Here is a 23,171-nt window from a genome sequence, read left to right on the forward strand (position 1 = left end):
CGAGGTCTATAAAATAATGAGGGGCATAGATAAGGTAGATAGTAAGCATCTTTCCCACAGGTAGGAGAGTCTCAAACTAAGAGGGGAGAGATACAAAAGGGTCCAGTTTAATTTCATATGGTTAAAGCAAATATTTCTAAATTAGTGCCAGAGAATGTGTTTTAAACAAAATACATTGAAGTCACAACTCTGCAGTTTCTTAAATTTGTGAGATGCTAGAAATAAAGAGAAATTAAAAATAAGAATTTCTTCACACAGAGGGTGGTGAGTGTCTAGAATGAGCTGCCAGAGCGCAGTAGTAGAGACGGGTACAACTTTGTCTTCTAAAAAGCATTTAGACATTTCTGTGGGAAAGCTGGGTATAGAGGATTATGGATGAAATGCAGGCAACTGGGACTAGCTTAGTGGTTTAAAAACTGGGCGGCATGGACAGGTTGGGCCGAAGGGCATGTTTTGATGTAACAGCTTTGTCTAAAGCACTTGGGTTTTATGCCGTCAATTATCAACAATTCATAATGTGCATTTTTTAAGTTGAAGAAACTTTCATTTTAGCAGTTAATAGTTTAAAATGGTGTGGATAAGTTACACAATTCTCTTGTGTATATTTAATAATAATAATTATTATTGTAAACTCTCAGAATTGCAATTGTTGTCCCTGGTTTCAAAACTTGAGAATTTTTACTTGAATATTTCCGCTCTGTTTTAGTGAATGCAGGTATGTGTGTCAGCACAATTTACTACTGAAAGCCTTTCAAATGTCCTTTCCTTTTGTTTGTTTGTTTGTTTTTTATTTATTTATTTATCTATTTTGCCCAAGGGAAGTAAAAAATACACAGAGCAGAATTTTTGTACTTTTTTAAATTATTGAAGGCCTGCGGTTTATATTTTCACTTCAGTTCCTTGTCATGTATTTCACTCGGGTGTCACAGCCAGGCAAATAAACATGTTTGTTTGAGCTTTGGTCTAAGTATTTGGAAAGGAAGTTCTGCCAGATAAAAGAGTAAATGTGTTTCTTCTCTATGCTGTTTTCCACATTTTCCACAAGCTTTGAGGTTCTCTGTACCTCTCTCAGTCCTTTAAAGCAGCAATGTACACAGATCCATGCTAAGTTTCCACTGTTTGGGGAGAGCTCCCAGCCTGCACCACTTTATCTCTTTTGCTTTTTAATTTTTTTTTCCCATTAGCGTGGCCAATCCACCTACCCTGCACATCTTTTGGTTGTGTGGGCAGACACGGGGAAAATGTGCAAACTGCACACGGACAGTGACCCAAGGCCAGGATCAAACCCGGGTCCTTGGTGCCATGAGGCAGCAGTGCTAACTACAGTGCCACCCCCTATCTCTTTCTTTTTCGTCAGGCATCATCTCACTGAGCTCACATTGTCAGGTACAGAGACCTGTCTTTTGGAAAACTGGTACTATTTCAGGGCGCTGTACAGTGCACATGACAGTGAGACAAACTTGGGGTTCTATAATATCAAGGTAGGTGTAGGGTTCATCAACTTGCAGTTGAATGGCACAGTTACACAAGAGTTACTCGCCTTGTTTTCTAAATATTTGTCATGTATTTCAAGTGGTCTGTCAGAACTACAATGGCCCAATTAGTTCCAATGGCTGTAGTGCAAGCACAAACCTGCAAGGTGAGTGCAAAGCTACAGTTTTTGCAGAGTATAACTGCAGCATAGACTGATACAATGACATGGAAGTGACTGGCACAATGGACTAGCAGGCAACTTGCTGGAGAATTTGAAGAAGCAGTCAGTTTGAACAAGTTTTATTTTATTACTTACTGTTGTGTCATCAGCAGCTTTATGACAATTTGGCTATTGCACAAAATATGACAGCACGACGAGCAGTACATGTCAAATGCAGCAAGACCGCGACAATATCCAGCTTTGGGCTGACAAGTGGTGAGTAACGCTCGCACCATGCAAGTACCAATCCATAACTATCTCCAACAAGAGATGGCCTTGAGCATCTCCCCTTGACAGTCAGTGGAAATACCATCGCTGAATTCCCCCACTGTCAGCGTCCTGGGTGTTTGGGTTAGGGTTGCTGGGTGAGTGCACCTCCAGCAATACTTGTGACGCTTGACACCATCCAGGACAAAGCAGCTCACCTGATTGGCGTGCCATTCACAAACATTCACTCCTTCCACCACTGCTGAACACTGGCAGTACTATCTACAAGATGCACTGCAGGAACTCACCAAGGCTCCTTAAACAGCACCTTCCAAACCCATGACCTCTACCCTCGAGATGGATAAGGGCAGCAGCCACATGAAACCCCACAACCTGGGGCTTCCGCTCCAAATCACTCACCATCCTGACTTGGAAATATATTGCTGTTCCTTCACTGTCACTGGGTCAAAATCCTGGAAGACCCTCCCTAACAGCACTGTGCATGTATCTGCACCACATTTTTGCAGTTTTTCGAAGAAGCCAGCTCACCACCCCCTTCTCGAGCAATTAGAGATGGGCAATAAAGGCGGGCTTAGCCAGCGATGCCCACATCCCATGAATAAATTTTAAACATCAGTGGACAGTGTCTTCATGATAGCTAATTTGGAAATTATCTTGAAATAACGCCCAGAATTTCCTGGGACAATAAAAGTTTACGGCGCATGCAGTTTGTAGTGAGGAAGAGATGCCCCATGAGCTACAAATAATGTCAAAATTGCCGGATGAACTTCTTCACTCAGAGATTTGGAACTCTTTCCCACAAACAGTAGTTGAAGTTAGGACAGTTGCTGATTTAAATCTGTGATAGATAGACTTTTGTTGAGCAAAGATATTTAGGGATATGGGCCCAAGACAGGTATATGGAGTTAGGTCACAGATCAGCCATGATATCGTTGAATGGCGGGACAGACTCGAGGGATTGAATGGCCTAGTCCTGTTCCTATGTGTGCTGGCCATGGCATGTTCAGTACATAGTGCTCAATAGTGAGTTTTTCAATGGAAAACCCATCAGAGTATAACATGTTAAACGTCTTTCCTGTATTGGGCACTTTGTGTACATGTGACACTCGCTGCTGTGCTTTGCTGATGACCCAGATGCTTTAGGACAAAATGTTTTGCAATTCCGTGCGAGCAATACCAAGAGATATCGGCCTGCATATTATCAACGATTGAAGTGACAAGAAAGAATGCTGTCGTTTTTGTAAGGTGCAGTCTAATAAAGCAGCATTGCATCTTCTAAAACATGTGATCTGTGGGAGTCTGCCATCTGTTGTCCACTATAACACCCAGCACTAGAGTGGGAGGTGTTGGAGGAAGGGATGTAAATTGATTAAATCTACTCTGTGAAATCAAAACAAAGGCAGGTGAAGATTAAAGGGTGTTTCAAAAATGTCTACTTTACTATGAAAGTGATGATACAGAAGAAAGAAATAACATTATTGTCCAATATGTCATATTTCAGCACAATAAATTGCGAAGTGGGGGTGCTAGTTTAGCAGCTCTTGTTTTTGCCCTTCCCTGGTCGTCTTCATGACGAAAACCCTTTTTCAATGTAGCCACGTTAATCGTTTACGCAATTTGTCAAAATGAAAATTTGAATACTGTACTCAAATATGTTTGGTATGTAATGGGTGAATATTTCTCGGATCACATGGTAACTGGCCTTTTGTCGGAGCTGAATGTAAAATGGGGAGTTGTATTCTAACTGGAATTTGAACTGAAGAGATTGTCCAACAGAAGTGGCTAACAGCTCGAGGGGTCATTTATTTATTTAATATGAAGTGCTGTATTCGTCTTTTCATGTCTGTGACTGTGAGGATGATACTATGATTTGTACTCAAACTTGTCGCTGCTACTTTTATTGCACAATGTGGGTTGGGGAAAGAACATGAGCAAAAAACCATATTGACAGGAACTAACTGTCTTCCACCTACTTGTTACATCTGTTCCTATCCTTATGTCTCTAACCTACTCATCTATATACAACAGTCGGAAAGAAAAAGGTGAGAGGACAGCTATAATTTAAAAGCAGACATTATCCCTTCTAAGTGTTTGACTGCGGCATAATTCTGAGAGAGAGAGAGAAAGGGGACTCTTCTGCAGGATGGAGTGTTACTGTGATTTGAATCAATTAGTCCCTGTATCTCTCTTGCTTCTCCATAAAACACAGCAGTGATGCAGTTTCTTTTCTCAGTTTCTTTGCAGAAGTAACAGGGAAAAGAGATTCCTGTTAAATGTGCCTAAATAAAATACAAAAGTGTTTGTGCCAAGTACACATTGTTCGAAGAGTTTTTCAAAGTAGACTTGCTATTAGTTAGTCACCACCCCAGAATGTGTCTACGTACCATTTTTTTTTAAACAGTTCGGCGCATATCAGCAAATTTGAGTTCTCAATTCATTCAGGATTATTGGGAATTCCATTGGTTATTCATTCCACTAAAACCTCCCGATGAACAAACAGACTGCTGGCAGTGGGGCTGTTAATCCTTGCCTCATTTGCTAATCCAGCTCAACAATGCTGTGATTGCGAGTGTACGTTGCCTTAGCTTCTCTCTAGTGCTTTTTAATGCATTTCTTGAACAATAACAAAATCTGCTTATTGTGCAGAAGTCTTTGTTGACTCATTCATTGTCTCAGATTTTAACTAGCCCTCCGAAAGTTTGCCTGCACTGCCACCTGTTGGCAGATGAGACTTCCTCAGATGCCTGGCCTCCTGTACCCGTTTCAAACTTGCGTTGTGGGCTTGGGATGTGTACAGAGCAAGCAGGGCGGGAAGGTTTATCACAAAAAAGGGAAGAGCCTAGCTACCTTTACATCATGAACTGATGTTTAGCTTAAGAGCAGCATATACACATTTTCTCTGCTCATGTCTCTGGTCAAGATGAGGGGCTGTGATACATGGAAAAATAAATGCATGGAAAATACCTTTATGAAGAAGTACGGTATATACAAATATAAATAATGTACTGACACCTATGTTTCCAGCTTTTAATGTTTGCTGGTTGCATTGAGCTCAGTTGGATGGTGCTCAGTTGCAAATAGCTGTCCAATGGCTTTGCCTTGGTCAACAGTGCACTGAATTGAACATTGCTCCTCTTACTTACTTGTTCCAATTTAACACAATGTATTAGCTTGGGAAGCACTATTAGAATGACCAAGCTATTTTAGACCTTGCATTGTATCATGAGACAGGGTTAATTCAGAATCTTGAAGGATCCTCCTAAAGGAGAGATCATAATGTGGTGGAATTCCATTTTGAGTTTGAGAGTGTTGTGGTTCAGTATGAAAGTAGGGTTTTTACCTTTTCATTATTAATTTTGTAGCTGTGAGGGATGAATTGGCCACGGTAGAATGAGAAATTAGATTGAAAGATCTGAGGGTAGATGAACAGGGGTTTGAAACCCAGGGCAGTGCTGCCTCTCGCTTGCCTGACATGGGAGATCCTCCTCGAGGTACTGAGGGAGATTCTTTTTCTGGGAGTTGGCGGGGGGGGGGGGGGGGGGGGGAGCCTCCCTCTCAAACTCAGCGGGTCTGTTTTGAAATAATCACAGTCAAGGCTGGAAATACCGGCAGGTCTGGCAGCATCTATGGAGAGAGAAACGCGAGTTAGCATTTTAGGCCGTGACATGCCACAAACAAACCGGAGATGGATACAGTGAGCAGGCAGAGTGTGGTCCAGAGGAGTCCAGTGCAGGAAGAAGTTTACTATAACCGTTCATTCTGGCAGGGTGAGTGCAATGCCAGTTTAAGCCTCTAGGGTACTCGGTCTTCAGTAGGCACTCTAGCTGAGGAGCCTAAGGGTGCATAGAAACATAGAAAATAGGAGCAGGAGGAGGCCATTCAACCCTTCGAGCCTGCTCCACCATTCATTATTATAATGGGCTGATCATCCAACTCAATAACCTGATCCTGCCTCTTCTCCCCCCCCCCCCTCCCATACCGCCATATCCTTTGATCAATAAACACGAGAGGAGTGTGCCTAGGGCCTCAGCAGTGCTCAGAGGCCCGAGTGTTGTTGAGGGCTTACTAACACTCCTACATGAAGCTCCTTATGAATATGAGCTCTTGGCACTGGCCATGGAGACCAGCAATATTTTGAACCATTTTGTCATTGCTCGAGAACGGGGCTCACAATGCCACAAAAGAAGAAGCACTGGAGATCACCAGGTTTCCTGGCCACAAGGGGAAGGTGTGATAGGCAGCCCTGTGGAGAAGATGAATAGAAAATGGAATCGGTAGATTTAACTGTGGATGCATTGCACTCTACCTTGTCTGAAAGACTGTCAAAGACTCGACTAAATTGCAAACCTTCAGTGTTGAAGAGGCCTCTGCTCGCCAAGGCTAGTTTTCATCATCTTTTTGTGTCTCCCACAAGTTCTAACCTTGAGGTTGAAAGACTGACTGTACCATTACCGGGCCAAACCTTGCCAGAGCAGTCCTTCGAGCAGGCTACGTCATACCTTAAAAAGTGCACCTCTGCCAGCCAGTCACTTTGATAGATCCTCATCGAGAGAGTGGCACAGGATGATGAGTACATCCGAGTGTCCAGGAGGAAGTGGTAGAGGTAGCTGTGGGCATTCTCCTCAGTTGATGCAAGATGAGACAGCCAATCTTAGTTGAGCATAAATGCAGGGTCTTAGGAGTGACAGGAACAGAGACTATACTTACACCAGCAATAACAAATATGTCAGTTTCCTGGGGCAGTGTGCAGTTACGGGCAGAGAATGTAGGAGTCCATTTAGCTCATGTAAGCTGTCATGAATCACATAGCCAAGCTTAATGAGAGCCATATGTGGCAGCTTGGAGAACATGCAGGAAATGTGCTCTCCCAGAATGCATGCCACAATATGTAACCTTGACTGGACAGTGGCGCTGATGGAGCAGAGATGTTTGAAAAGATGCCTGTTGCCACCTGGAGCACTAGCTGAGACGGCCACCAGGAGGATGAGGGTACCAGGTGCCACTCCTCCTGGGCATGATCATCAATGGCCTCCTTGACCTCTCTGACTGAGGGAACATATGTGCAGCAGGGTCTGGTGTTGGAGGCTGCCCCACTTGGCACCTCCATGTGGAGGATGGTGATTCACGTGCATCTCTGCTGCAAGCAGGGAGAAGTGAGCATCATGCCTCCACCTCCTCCAAAGGGCACAGGCTGATCACCATAACCATGGGAAAAGCGAGTGCACACATGCCTCTTCATGTGGTTCAGTTGAACATTGAGGGAGTGGAAGCCCTTCCTGTTGAATCCAGTGGGAGATCATTGGGTTCCTTGATGGCCGCAAGGTGCAATCAATGATGCATTGTACCTGGGGAATCCAGCAATGGAGGGAAAACCTATTGCCATTTTTCCTTCCATGCCCCCCCACCATCTATTTAGAATTGAATGTACTGCCCAGCTCTGACAAACTAGGCATCTGTTACCTGTGAGGTGTAGCGGCCTGCAGCTGTTTGTGAAACAGCACCATGGTCAACAGCTGATCCTGGGAATGAGCCAGAGGCAAAGAATTTCAAGGCCAACCTGACATTGAAGTCTACTGGCAAAGAATGGCAAACCGAGTGCTGTGAAGTGTGATATCTTCCTGGAAGAGTCACAGGCTCCTATAGTACTTGTTTTCTGACATGTTCAAGTAACTTTGTCTTCTCCAGCAGATCCTGTGCAGAGGACTCTGTTGTCTTCTTGTCCCTCTTCCCTCTCCGCTTCTCTCCTGCTGCCTGGGGAGGATGTGATGCTATTCATCGATACCGAACCAAAATCTGAGAGTCACGATCCCCTTGCCAGCTGCTGCCTTCTTTATACTGGGGTGGCCCCCACTTGCGTCTGGAGCCCTTGTCGCCATCTCCTATGCCCCCATGACGTCAGTAGGGTGATGACCCCCTGTATTGTCCGAGCACATACAGAACATTCTCCCCACAACCTGCACAGATGCAATGGCACCTACGTGCCAATGGCTGAGTCCCTCTCTGCGCTGTTTTCCTGATGGGCCCAATTCTCTGGGGTGGCCTTGATTGGCTTCATGTTGTATTGTCCCTGGCAAGCACCAGTCTGTCCCAAACTACGAGCAGCCCGTGTCCTCCCAAGAAAATGTCAACATGCTCGTCAGTAAGCATTAATTGCACTTTGTAACAGATCTAGCGGGTTCCCACCCACTCCTGTCCGATTAAAATTGACCAGTGATGGGAACAGCAACGGGAATCCGGCAGCTGGTTGGTGGTGGTGGTATTTCCATCAGCCACCCACCTCTGTTCCTAACACTGACTGGGAGCTAGAAATCCAGCCTTTTTGTGCCTGTCGTCATATTGGAATGTTCAAAGAAAGTACTTGAAATTGTCGGGAACCAAGGGGCGAGTAAGAGTGAGGAACTTATTTATCTTGGATTGTGGATTGGTTCATAAACTGAAAATTGAGGCCTGGAATAAAGAGGTAATTTTCATGACTGGGTGTGATGAGTGGGCTTGACACAAGGATTAGTGCTCAGACCCCAGCTGTTTACATTACAAATAACTCTGATCAGGGTACCGAGTTGTGTATCTAAATTTGCTGATGATCTGAAACTAGTCAGAAGCTGTGAGGAGTCCAAAAAGGCTGCAATGGGGTAGAGCCAGGTTATGAATAGACAGAAAGATGACCGCTGGAGTATAATGTAGGGAAATATAGCATTGGCAGAAAGAATAGAAAGGCAGACTTTTTTTTGAAGGTGAGCGACGAGTAAATTTTGGTATGCCAAGGGATTAGGATGTCCTGTACAAGAATCACAAAGTTAACATGTAGGTACCCTGAGCAATTAGGAAGGCAAATATAAGAACTAGGAGCAGAAGTAGACCGTCCGGCCCTTCGAGCCTGCTCCTCCATTCTATAAGATCATGGCTGATCTTTTTGTGGTCTCAGAACCACTTACCCGCATTCTCGCCATACCCCACAATTCCTTTATTTTCCTTTCGGTAGGGAATTCCATACTTTAACCACCCTCTGAGTGAAGAAGTTCCTCCTTGATTCAGTCCTAAATCTGCTCCCCCTAATCTTGAGGCTATGCCCACTTGTCCTACTTTCACCTACCAGTGGAAACATAATTTCTACTTCTATTTTATCCATTCCCTTCAAAATTTTATATGTTTCTATTAGATCTCCCCTCAACCTTCCGAATTCCATTGAATATAATCCCAATCTACTCAGCCTCTCCTCATAGGATAACCCCCTCAACTCCGGAATCAGCCTAGTGAACCTCCTCGGCACCCCCTCTAGTGCCAGCACATCCTTTCTCAAGTGTGGAGACCAAAACTGCACACAGTACTCCAGGTGTAGCCTCACCAGCACCTTGTACAACTGCAACATTACCTCTCTACTTTTAAACTCAATCCCCTTTGCAACGAAGGACAAAATTCCATTTGCCTTCCTAATTACTTGTTGCACCTGCAGACCAACCTTCTGTGACTCATGCACAAGTACACCCAGGTCCCTCTGCATAGCAGCATGCTGCAGCTTTTTACCGTTTAAGTAATAATCCGTTCTATTGTTACTCCTACCAAAATGTACAACTTCACACTTATTGACATTATACTCCATCTGCCAGACCTTTGCCCACTCACTCAATGTGTCAATGTTCCTCTGTAAGGTTTTACAGTCCTCAGTACACTTTGCTCTGCCACCCACCTTTGTGCCATCTGCAAACTTGGATACCTTACACGTAGTTCCCAAATCCAAATCGTCTATATAAATTGCAAATAATTGTGGTCCCAACACCACTCGTCACTGATTGCCAGCCAGAATAGCACTCATTTATTCCCACTCTTTGTTTCCTGTTAGACAACCAATCCTCTATCCATGCTAGTACTCTACCCTTAACATAATGCATCCTTATCTTATGCAGCAGCCTCTTGTGCGGTACCTTGTCAAAGGCCTTTTGGAAATCTAGGTACACCACATCCACTGGGTCTCCTTTGTCTACCTTGCTCGAAATGTCTTCATAGAATTCCAAGAGATTCTTCAAGCATGGCCTGCCCTTCATGAATCCATGCTGCGTCCGTTCAATGGGACAATTTCTATCGAGGTGCCCTCCTATCTCTTATCCTTTAACGGACCAATGTTTACTTTAGCAACTCTTTTTAGTTTTATATAATTATAAAAACTTTTGCTATCTGTCCTTGTATTCTGTGCCAGTTTTTTTTCGTGTTCTATCTTACTTTTCTTTATGGCTCTTTGTGGCTTTCTACTGACCTTTAAAGTTTTCCCAATCTTCTGGTTTCCCGCTGATCTTGGCCACTTTGTAAGCCTTCTCTTTCAATTTGACAGCCTCATGTATCTCCTTAGACACCCATGGTAGATTAACTCTTTTCTTACAATTCTTCTTTCTCACTGGAATATACTTTTGTTGAGCACTATGAAAGATTTCTTTGAAAGTGCTCCACTACTCCTCAACTGTCCTACCATAAAATATTTGTTTCCTGTCTACTTTAGCGAGGTCCTTCCTCAATCTATCGTAGTCCCCTTTGTTCAAGCATAGGACCCTGGTATTGGATTCTATCATCACACTCTCCATCTGTATACTAAATCCAACCATGCTGTGATCACTCCTCCCAAGAGGATCCCTAACGGTGAGGTCATTAATTATTCCTGCCTCATTACACAGGACCAGATCTAGGATAGCTTGCTCTCTTGTCGGTTCCATTACATATTGTTCCAGAAAACTATCCCAGATACATTCAACAAAATCCTCTTCAAGGCTACCCTGACCGAGCTGATTTGACCAATCTATATGCAGATTAAAATCTCCCATGATAACTGCTGTACCCTTTTCACAGGCATTAGTTATCTCTTCATTTACTGCCCGTCCCAGTGTGATGCTATTATTTGGTGGCATATAGACTACGCCTATCAGTGTCTTTTTCTTCTTAGAATTTCTAATTTCTACCCAAATGGATTCAACCTCATTCTCCATAGAACCTATATCATCCCTCAATGCCACCCTGATGTCGTCCTTGATTATTAGTGCTACTCCACCTCCCTTACATACTTGTCTATCCCTCCGAAACATCTGGTACCCCTGGATATTTAACTCCCAGTCGTGACCATCCTGCAACCATGTTTCCATAATGGCTATCAAGTCATATTCATTCGCGATGATTTGTGCCGTTAATTCGTCAACTTTGTTACGAATGCTACGAGAATTCAGGTAAAGTGCCTTAATGCTGACTTTCTTATCATTATTAGAGAAATTGGACATCATGAGATGTCCTAAGTTATCCTTCCTTTTTGCTTCATTCCTAGTCTGCCTTGAACTTAAACCCACCTGCACACATGCTAACCTGCTGCTTATCCTTCCATTTAACTCCCTACTCCCTGTCGCTTTCCCATCCCCCCGACTCAGAAGTTTAAAGTCCTACTGACCACCCTATTTATCCTTTTCGCTAGAACATTGGTTCCAGATCGGTTCAGGTGGAGACCGTCCCAACGGTACAGATCCCCCCGGTTCCAAAACTGATGCCAATGCCCCATGAAATGGAATCCCTCTTTCCCACACCAATCCCTGAGCCACGTGTTTACTTCCCTAACTTTCTTATCCCTATGCCAATTAGCACGTGGCTTGGGCAGTAATCCGGAGATTATGACCCTCGAGGACCTGTTCTTCAATTTCCTTCCTAGTGCTTGATAATCCCCAAACAGGTCCTCCACCCTAGCCTTGCCTATGTTGTTAGTCCCAACGTGGACCACAACAGCTGGATCCTCCCCCTCCCGCTCCAATATCCTTTCAAGCCGGTCAGAGATGTCCCGCACCCTGGCACCGGGCAGGCAACACACCATGCGGGACTCCCTATCCGGTTTGCAAAGGATACCATCTGTCCCTCTAATTATAGAATCCCCTATAACAACTACTTGTCTTTTTGCTCCCCCCTCTTGAATGGCCTTTTGCACCATGATGCCATGGTCAGCTGGCTCATCCTGTCCACAGCCCTTTTCCTCATCCGCATAGGGAGCAAGAATCTCATACCTGTTGGACAAGGTCGAGGGCTGAGGCTCCTGCACTCCTGAACTCCGAATCCCCCTACCTACCTCACTTACAATCACACCCTGTTTTTCCTGAACACTTACTGAATTTGAATTACTTAATCTACCGGGTGTGACTGCCTCCTGAAGCAAAACGTCCAGGTAACTCTCCCCCTCCTGGATGTGCCGCAGAGTTTGAAGCTCAGACTCCAGATCATCAATTCTGATCCGGAGTTCTTCCAGGAACCAACACTTGCTGCAGATGTGGTCACTGCCGTTCACAATGGGATCAGCCAGCTCCCACATCATACAGCTACAACACATCACCTGTCCAGCCATCTCTACTTATTTAATTAACGTTTACAAATTTATGTTAAATAATTTCTAGTACTTCTCTGCTAAATAGAAGCTTAATTCAACTACTATAATACTCAATAATAAAGTTATACCAAATAAGAGTAAAAAAAAACAACTTTACCGTATCAAATTGGTTAGAGGAGGAGGGCGGGTGGGAGACGCTACACGTGTAGTGTCTCGGGTTTAGCCGCCGCCCAAATATATAGGATCACTTACCTACCCGGCAGCCCTCCTGGCCTACGTCACCTCCGCTCCTGCTCCCGCTCCTCCCTGTAAAGAAAAGAAATGATAAGTTATCCTTTATTGCAGTAGGGGTTGACGTGTAAGAGTAACAAAGTCTTGTGGTTATGTAGTGCTTAAGTGAGACCATACCCAAGATGTGCACCGTTTTGGTTTTGCTTGCTTTACAGGAAGTGCAGCAAAAATTCACTAAATTGGTTCCTGGGATGAGAAGGCTAACTTGTGAGGAGAAATTAAATAAAATAGAACTCTATGCCCTAGATGTTCAGAAGAATGAGAGACATTCTCTTTGAAGCATTTAACATCTCTTTTAGGGTTTTATTGAGTCAGCGTTGAGAGATTCATTCCCTGGCTGGAGTACCTAGAACTCGGAATTGCAGTCTCAATATAGGGAATCAACCATTTAGGACTGAGATGTGGCGAGATTTCTTCACTCAAAGGGTTGTCAATCTTTTGAATTCTCTACCCTAGAAAGTTGTGAATGATGAGATGATCCTGGAGGGATGCTCAGTGGGTGATTTTTATAACTATTTGGATGGAGATTGGACAAGAAAAGAGATTCTAGATAGAAGATCAACCATGACCTTATTGAAGGGTGTCGCAGCTCAGGAGCCATCTGACCTGCTGCTACTGTTATTTCTTGTGACCTTATGGTGTTGCATTGAATCGATTCTGCTCCTATGAAAAATTGTTTTTCTGGTGGTACAATGTGTGTGAATACATTGTGTTATGATTGGACCTTTTGCACTTGATAGCATAGCTGTGGGTTGGATTTCCATACAGTAAGCTGTATAATGCACTTTATGGTCCCTGAGTTAAATGGGGTTGGATGGTATTGTATTGGGGAGGGGACAACATTATAAATAAATTGGGGCCTGCAACAAGACTCGATTCATGGGACAAACTGGACAGGATTGTTGATAGCTGCTAACCTGCAACATCACCATCCTATGGATGAGGGCAGCACAGTAGTTAGCACAGTTGCTTCACAGCTCCAGGGTCCCAAATTCGATTCCCGGCTTGGGTCACTGTCTGTGCGGAGTCTGCACGTTCTCTCCGTGTCTGCGTGGGTTTCCTCCGGGTGCTCTGGTTTCCTCCCACAGTCCAAAGATGTGCAGGTTAGGTGGATTGGCCATGATAAATTGCCTCTTGGTGTCCAAAAAAGGTTAGGTAGGGTTACTGGGTTACAGAGATAGGTTGGAAGTGTGGGCTTGGGTAGGGTGCTCATTCCAAGGGCCAGTGCAGACTTGATGGACCGAATAGCCTCCTTCTGCACTGTAAATTCTATGATGATTCTATGATCATTTAAACTATAACATGATGTGACTTCTATTTCTATCTGTTAGGGGAACCCATATTATCATTTATGCAAGACACTTGTGATTTGCCATGAAGTGCATTCAATGTTTTGTTTTCTTTTTGAATTTTTAATTTCCTAGATTATGTGAGTTCTCCTGCAATACTGTAAAAAGGAACATAATTTTAGTATGACCAGTATTTGGTTACAGTATTTTTTTTGTCTCAGCAGATGGGAATATATTCCCATTAATTAAGAAGCTAGAAAACATCTGGATCTGATCGTTGCAGACAAAACCCACGACCTCCACTGGAGATTCAGCAATGCATATTCTTCAGTCACTCGCAATGCCTTAGGAATTCCATATCCATTCAGATGAAATCCAGATTATCCTAACTTAAGAATGTGTAATAGTTACAGGGATTTTAACTCTTCCAATACAAATAATTTCAGTTGTAATACTCCTCTCTCTAGATAATAATCTTTATTGTCACAAGTAGGCTTACATTAACATTGCAATGAAGTTACTGTGAAAAGCCCCTAGTCTCCACATTCCGGCGCCTGTTCGGGTACACGGAGGGAGAATTCGGAATGTCCAAATTACCTAACAGCACGTCTTTCAGGACTTGTGGGAGGAAACTGGAGCACCCGGAGGAAACCCACGCAGACACGGGTAGAATGTGCAGACTCTGCACAGACAGTGACCCAAGCCGGGAATCAAACCTGGGACCCTGCTGACCACTGTACTACCATGCTGATATATTAAAAAAAATACAAGAATATGTTGATGTCCAGCGCAAGGAAAATGCTAACAGTCCGAAGGCCTTTTATTGAGGTGAATGTAATAGAATTAAGTACGGGTTTGTGAAGTGTTTCAGTTGTAGGTTCATGCCTATGGTTCCGTTTTGTGACCTATTCCCAAATGGAACAATACTGCTTTCAGGAGCGTGGACCAGGTGCTTTCCTGATGTGCAGGAAAGCAAAGAAGAAAGTCCAAGGGAAAAGGTATCTTTGTCTGCCCTCCTTATTGTTTGATTCTGGGATCCAGGAAAAAGCCTGAGACCAGATCACCTGCCCACTCCTAACTGGAATCCAAGGAGTGGCCAGGGTGGAGGAAAATTGATACTACTTTCCTTCTATATTTCTGTCAATGATTCTGAATTGGTGTAAACGCAGATTACGGAGGAATTGCTTGTTATGATTCCCATTGATATGAAAGATGAATTTATATATAGATCATCTGTTTGATAACTGGGTTGATGACCATCTTTATAGTGGATGGGCAGGTTAATTGAATGTGAGGATGGTGAATTCAGTCTGCAACAAGCAAAATGGGTGGATTTATTTGGTCTGAGGGAGAAACAGAGTGTTGCGGTTTGCCCGAGTTATTTTGATGGGTTGATCTGATTTTCTGGGAAATGGAGGGGATTGAATTTCTGACCAGGGTGTGTGTCTGTCTGCTTGCCTGGTGATTTCTGGCAAGTCCACACAAGAGAGCGAGAGAGATTCTGATTTCTAGGGAGGTGGAATGGATTCTCATCTGACCCTGGTTTCATTAGATTAAATGTTTGAACTCGGAATGGGAAAAGCTGAATTCATTGTCTGGCATTCCAGACAGTTGAATTGCAACCTAGATGAGCAGACCATTTGAATTTTCTTAATGTTAGTCGACATCACATCCCTGTTGCTAGGTTACTCCATGCTGGATGTCCACAAACTCGAGTCATGTGGAAATCGGTCTCCAAATCTTACCACTTCAACTGTCATGTTTGCTGCAGGCTGTCTCGTTTAATGTAGGATTGCTGTTTAATTGCAGGAACTGGGCAAGTCTTAAGTAGTGGTGGGTACGTGGGAGAGGGAGAGTAGTCATGGATTTTGCTTGGTGCCGTCTGATGCTGGAAGCAGGTGGCTGGCATTTGGGCCTGTGCAAATGTCCACAGTTTCCAGCTGTTTAACAGGAATCGAGTTGCTTGTCAGCAATGGGGTGAGGAGACGAGAGTGCATCTGTCAACTTCAGCTCAGGGCAGTGGGAGCAATCGCGTTTCATTTCGGATGAGTGAAATCTTCTGTGCGATGTGAGGGGAAACTGGATTTGTGTAAAGGAAGAAAAGCAAGAGGCCATAACAAAGTCTGAGTGTAGCCTAACAAAATAGCCAGATTGGATGTTACATGTATGGGCATTTGGTGTAGCTTGTTGTTTCATAGTCTCTGAAGTTACTTTAGTATTGGGGAATCCATATTCAGAAGATCTTGATTTGCATGTTCATAGAATTTACAGTGCAGAAGGATGCCATTCGGCCCATTAAGCCTCCACCAGCTCTTGGAAAGAGCGCCCTACTTAAGCCCACACCGCCACTCTATCCCCATTTCGCACCTAACCTTTTGGACACGAAACGTTGTTGTTTTGGGAGGAGGTGCTGTTAGTAGTTTCACTATTCACATTTTCTATAAACTTTGTACTGGGGCTGATCTGGAATGTCAGGATGATTCATCAGGAAAGACTGGAGGTGACTTTTCACCCTGGGTAGGAAGTGCCTGAGAGACTGCCTCATAGTGGTATAGAAAATAGTTGTATTTATTCATTTGAGAGATGTGGGCTTCACTGGCTGGGCTAGCATTCATTGTCCATCCCTAATTGTCCATGAGAAGCGAGTGTTGAGCTGCTGCCGTTTTATTTCATTTTACGGGATCTGGGCGTCGCTGGTTAGGCCAGCATACATTGCCCATCCCTAGTTGCCCTTCGGAAGGTGATGGTGAGTTGCCTTCTTGAACCGCTGCAGTCCCTAATGTGTAGGTACACCCACTGTGCTGTTAGGGAGGGAGTTCCAGGATGTTGCCGCAGTGCCGGTGAAGGAACGGCGATATATTTCCAAGTCAGGGTGGTGAGTGACTTGGAGGTTGTGGGGTTCCCAGGTATTAGCTGCTCTTGTCCTTCTAGATGGTAGCGGTGGTGGGTTTGGAAGGTGCAGTCTAAGGCACTTTGGTGAGTTACTGCAGTGCATTTTGTAGATGGTACACACAGCTGCCACTTTTCGTCAGTGGTGGAGAGTTTGAATGTTTGTGGAAGGAGGAGCAATCAAGCGGGCATCTTTGTCCTGGAAGGTGTTGAGCTCCTTGAATGCTGTTGGAGCTACACTCATCTCAGTAAGAGGAGAGTATTCTATTACACTCCTGACTTGTACCTTGTAGATGGACAGAAGGTTTTGCAGAATCAGGAGGTGAATTGCTTGCTGCAGGATTCCGAGCCTCTCCAGCGCTCTTGCAGCCTCAGGGTGAATGTGGCTAGTCCAGTAGAGTTTCTGGCCAATGGTAACCCCCAAGATGTTGATTGTGGGGGATTCAGCGAATAGAATGCTGTTGAAGGCCATGGGGTGATCGTTAGATCCTCTCTCTTGTAGGAGATGGTCCTTGCCTGGCACTTCTGTGCTGCGAATGTTACTTGCCACTTATCAGCCCAAGCCTGGATATTGTCCAGATCTTGTTGCATTTGAACGTGGACTGCTTCAGTATCTGAGGAGTCGCAAATAGTGCTGAATATTGTGCAATCATTAGCAAACATCCCCACTTTTGACCTTTGTGATGGAAGGAGGGTCATTGATGAAGCAGCTGAAGATGGTTGGGCCTAGGACACTACCCTAAGGAACTCCTGCAGTGATGTCCTGAAACTGAGTTGATGGATGTCCAACCACCACAACCATCTTCCTTTATGCCAGGTATGAGTCCAACCAGCAGAGAGTTTTCCCCCTGATTCCCATTGACTCCAGTTTAGTTAGGGCTTCTTGGTGCCAGACTCGGTCAAATGCTGCCTTGATGTCAAGCAGTCACTCTCACCTCATCTGGAATTTTGTCCATGTTTGAACCAACACTGTATTGAGGTCAGGGCCGCTAGATTGCACTGGTGATGACCCCTTCCATCACTTTATTAATGTTCGAAAGTAGACTGATGGGCAGTAATTGGTCAGGTTAGATTTGTCCTGCTTTTTGTGTGTCGGATGTACCTGGGCAATTTTCCACATTGCTGAGTAGATGCCAGCGTTGTGGCTGTACTGGAATTGTTAAGGGAATGGAAAGGAAATTCAGAATGTTCCTTCAAATGAAACTGAAGCAGAAAAAGAGGACATGAATCTAATCCAGTGGGAGTAACTTTCAGGATTGGTATCAAAAAGCTATTTACGCAAAAAGAATAACCACTGGACATAGAAGCAAAGTTGGAAATCCTGGAATTTTTTTGAGAAACCATTTCATATAACGATTGGATGACTAGAGGGCCTATTATATTGAGCTACTAAAATGGGTTGAATGACCATCCTTGTCATTTCTTCATTCAGTGGGGCACGCTCTACTTATTCTGGAGGATACATTCCATGATCAATTGCCTGCTGTGCAAACTTCTGAATTAATGGGCAGGATTCTTCCACCCACCCGCCGCAGGATCGCAGGACGCTGACCATGGAAAAGCCCATTGACTCCGAGCGGGAATTTCCAGACGCCGGGTGGGCTCGGTCAGAGAATCCCACCCAATATGTCATAATTACTGGAATTGCCGCTGTAGAATTGGTGTCAGTTTAAGACAAGCTTCTGTGTCTTTTAGGCTTGTTCCACCCACCACTAATTTGAATACATGCTCATATATATATATATATATATATATATATGTGTGTGGGCCAGCTCATGAGTCTGCTTTGTAAATTCACCTATTGTAGAATTAATAAGTGCAATCAGAGTCATCCATACAATTTTCCATATGATGAACCTTATAGGAGAGTAACTGAACATAACATACACTCTAGTTAATTGGATGTTTACATGGTTTCTCCAACCCCTGCACTCATTGGGGAAGCAAGCCTTTGATTCTTCTCCATTGTTTCTAACAGCCTGTCCCATTGGCCTTGAGCTTCAGAGCATGTGATAGACCACAAGTGTTTTTCAGTGCATTATCTACTGGACACATGGCTAATTAGGAATCCAGATTTGGCTAATTGTGCTGCTGATCAGTAAATTAAAACCGAGTCAAAGACATAAGTCATCGAGCATAAGGCCACAACACTCACTATTACAATGTATGCATGTATTTATTGGTAAGTTGGTAAGACCAAAAACAGTATGCGTGTATGTGTTTGATTGAGTGCATTACTTCTATGGTTACTGAATTGTGGAGGATGTTAAGTAAGAATATACATGAAGTATATTTATCTGTATTGTGAGTGCAGTGAGGTGCTTTCCACAAAGGTTAAGGCATACGTCTAAAACAACCTCATTGTAGTTAACATGTGACTAATTGGTGGTTTCTATCGTATAAAATTGATAGATGTTGCTGTATACTGTTGCATGTAAAACCTGGGATTTTGTGCTTTGATCTTTGAGGCTAAAGGAGCATTCACAATGGGTGGGAATTTACACGTATAAACAGGGTCTCCATTGCATATGTGAAGTGGGAGCAACTCGAAGGATATTACCAACTAGTTTCACTTCCTGGACTGTGCAACTGGTGACTATTCATCCACCTCATGTGATCAAATAGGTTGAGGAGAATCTGTGGGGCAAAATTAAATTCTGACCCTCCCCTCACCAATGTCCAGGAGGGGTACTGTTTAGTCAGGCAGGAGAGTGGAGACCCGCCCACCACCAGTTACATCTGGGAATGAGTGGAAATCACATCCATTTGGGCAGCCCACGGGTGAAGACCCTTTCAGCCACAAACACTTTGATTGACCAGCAGCTCTGGTCAGTGGGCTGACTGCCCTGAAAATGACCATGACCTTCACACCTATCAGCTAAGTGCCTCGTCGGCACAAAATCTTGTCGGGAGGGGTGTAGAATGTCCAGAGCAGGATGGCCCTCAGCTCACTAGCCAGTGAACAGGCCCACCACCACGAACATTAAATCCTGCCCATAATGTTGCAAATTTCCATTTTTGTATATTATAAATTCCTTCTGGTCCTATGGAGGTGGGAGGATTAGTTTAAAACAGGGGTGGGCAAACTTTTCCATGCAAGGGCCACATTCAGAAATTCACAATTTTAAAGGGCCGCATAGTATATTAAGTAAAATAATTACTTCACCCGGTTATGATTCTGGGCGCCTCATATAGAACATAGAACAGTACAGCACAGAACAGGCCCTTCGGCCCTCGATGTTGTGCCGAGCAATGATCACCCTACTCAAGTCAACGTATCCACCCTATACCAGTAAGTAACCCAACAGCCCCCCCATTAACCTTAAAAAAAAAATTAAAACAAATTTTTTTTTTTTTAATGACTTGGTAGGCCGCATAAAGACCTTTGGCGGGCCGTAGTTTGCCCACCCCTGGTTTAAAAGGACCAAGTTGTGTCTTTTTGTAATCCTGTGCCTATCTCCTGTCTCCAAGTAGACTTTAAACAATCTGAAATGACCCCAATTGCCGCTGCCCTTACCTTGTCCTCTCATTTCTCCCCACTCTTGTTCACTTCCTGCTTTCTGTGGAAAATGAACCTCCTGTTTATCTAGTAGGATTGAGATCAGTATGGGTGCATTGTCGAGTCGGACGATTTTTTGCTGCACTGTAGATGGAGAAACATAACTTTATTTTTGAAGGGGAAAGTTGGGTAAAGGGAGTTGTGGATCTTGAACTTCAAACCTTTTCATAATTAGCAAATATAATTTCTTGTTTCAGAATTTTGTATTTTATTGCTATAATTAAGTGCATGCAACTTGTTCTCCCCAATGTTTTGTCAGGGGCTAAATAGCTGGCTTTTAAAGCAGACTAAGGCAGGCCAGCAGCGCGGGTTCAATTCCTGTACCAGCCTCCCCGAACAGGAATGTGGCGACTAGGGGCTTTTCACAGTGACTTCATTTGAAGCCTACTTGTGACAATAAGCGATTTTAATTTCATTTAATTTTACACTTTATACAAAAATATATTTTATTGTCCTTGAATAGAGCAGAATAATCGTTTGCCGACCCTGCCTGCAGTGATGGAAGCTAATGCACGAGTTAGGCATCCCCTCTGCCCTGGCTGCTTTTGAAGTGAATATTTCTGTTGTGTTTCATGCCTGAATCAATCCTAATCACAGCAGCTCACTTTCATTCTGTGATGTGTTTTCAGGCGTCCATAATAACCGCGGATCAGACACCTTTGGGAGACCAGGACGACTGAGTGACGATGAAATCAGGCAGAGAAGAATTTATCGATTTGCCAAAAGATAATGGACATTCATTCCTTTCTGTGCTGCTAACGACTGCTATGCCTTTATCAATTGCATCTAGTTACCGTTTGCACTGTTTTTTGCACCTTTTTCATATAAATGTCATTTTTTTTTGCAACCGAGGATGCAGGTACCCGTGATGTTATTACGTGACCGTGGTTCAAACATCAGGTAAAACTACCACAAGGTTTTTAATTTCTTAAAATTCTACCTGTGATGTTGGAACTGGTGCGATGTTGACCTCCAGGACAAAGTTGAAATTAAAGTCTTGACTAACCCTTTCCTTCAATTAAATGTGGCTCAATGTCATGCTGGGCTACTCTGAGAGAAGGAGGATAACCTCTCTGTACCAAAATAATGCATACTCGTTGCTGCATCATGAATGGCTTCAACATTTGAAATGAATTGCCAGGCTAGCCCGTGGAGGTGAAAACCCAAGTTCCACTTCAACAATCGGGAGGGGGCTTCTGGCATGGACTTGGTGTTTGAAGGTTTCACCGGTTGTAATGCTGGAAGCAATCTTGCACCACCAGCTGGGAAGTCACACTCGCAAGAGTGAGAGACATGCTCAGTGCCAGGCACTGATGCTCTGACACGCAGCTAGCTGTCTGCTGGGAGCACAGGATCAAGGAATCTCTGATGTGTCTTCCCAGCCTGGAGAGTAATGAAAAACTTTATTCTGTATAGCACTTTTACCGATTCTCTCAGAAATGTCTCAAGGTGCACTATATTGCTTAAGTCCAATAGTTATTTTGTAGTCCACTGCTGAATTGTTGAATTAAATCGGAGAGCAAAGGGATTGAAAAGACCCAAAAAGTTTTCAATTGTTAAAAAATAAAATTTATTCTTCTAATGCATGGTTTTATTTGACTTTATTTGGAATTCAATGATGTCGCAGCAGTGTATGTACTCTGACATGGGTTTCAATTTGTAAGACAGCAACTTTTATATTTTGACAATTTAAGTAGTTAATCTAGAACAGGACACAGGAAATGGATCCATACCATTTACAGTGGTAAGCACAGCAAAACTAACGCACACCAAAAAGGTAAAGCCGTGAGTACTGTTGGATGTTTCGCTTATGAAAATGTTACCGACAACAGTCAGCTGTTTAAATTGAGCCGTCTAACTCTGCATTCTATTGTATTTAGGATGAATTATGGAGAAATTGTTTTCTCTTTGCCTTCAGTAGATGAATGCTGAGTTAGACAGCAGAGCATCAAATGGTCATTTTGATTATGGTGAAGGGAGAACGTGAGGGGCATAACGCTGAAGTTCAAAAATAATCAAGAATAATTTACCTTTTGAAACAATTTAGTGCTACGGAAAGTAATGGAAGAGAGAGAGAGATGCTGTGCATGAATGATACTTGAAGGGCGGCACAGTGGTTAGCACCAGGGACTCGGGATCCACTCTGACCTTGGGTGATTTCTGTTTGGAGATTGCACATTCTCCCTGTGTGTGTTTCCTCCCACAGCCTAAAGTTGTGTAGGTTAGGTGGATTGGCCATTCAAAATTGTCCCATAGTGTCGAAAGGTTGGGTACGATTACGGGAATAGAGGGGTGGGGAGTGGGCCTGGTGGAGAGCTCTTTCAGAGGGTTGGTGCAGACTCAATGGGCCGAATGGCCTCCTGCAGTGTAGGGATTCTATGAAAGCTGTTAACTGGACAGACAAAAACGGAATCTAGATAGTTACATTCTTTGAACAGATGGGAACTGCTATGTGATTATTTATCGGCCACTTTTGGGACTTCAGGTCAATACACAAAAGTCAGAAATCAAAAATGTAATTAACCTTATGTTCATCATTTATGTTAATTATAGAACAGGGTAAGGTGAATGAGATGGTGTATAATGTGTTATATAGTTTGAAAATAACTTTTTTTTGAACAGTTACTACTATTGTATGATGATCTGTACGATTAGCTGCATACATCAAATCAAAACACAAGATTTGGCTCTAAATTATTTGATACTCCTTATTCAAGTCTGAAATTGGTTTTGAAAATATGAATCATAACAAGCTTTTGATCTGGTTACAATCTCCAGAAACCAGTTGATTTCAGTTTTTTCAAAGTGCCCTTTCATGTGGGTAAGAAACATCCTCTAATTATCTTTTTAATGGTACGTGATGTGTGTCTTATGAATCTGTCT

The 23,171-nt window shown here is 43.5% G+C and overlaps 1 protein-coding gene across 3 annotated transcripts in view; it reads left to right on the forward strand.

Moving 5' to 3' along the window:
• Positions 1-21,870, forward strand: part of rhbdd1 (rhomboid domain containing 1) — a 56,678-nt gene extending 34,808 nt beyond the window's left edge. For all 3 annotated transcript variants that reach the window (XM_038816232.1, XM_038816230.1, XM_038816231.1), the window contains exon 7: positions 20,918-21,870. In XM_038816232.1, the coding sequence (XP_038672160.1) occupies positions 20,918-20,968 (51 nt within the window). In that variant the 3' untranslated portion in view covers positions 20,969-21,870. The remainder of the gene's footprint in view (positions 1-20,917) is intronic.
• Positions 21,871-23,171: the final 1,301 nt, after the last annotated feature.

The sequence above is a fragment of the Scyliorhinus canicula genome, chromosome 13 (assembly GCF_902713615.1).
Source record: "Scyliorhinus canicula chromosome 13, sScyCan1.1, whole genome shotgun sequence".
Taxonomy (NCBI): Eukaryota; Metazoa; Chordata; class Chondrichthyes; order Carcharhiniformes; family Scyliorhinidae; genus Scyliorhinus; species Scyliorhinus canicula.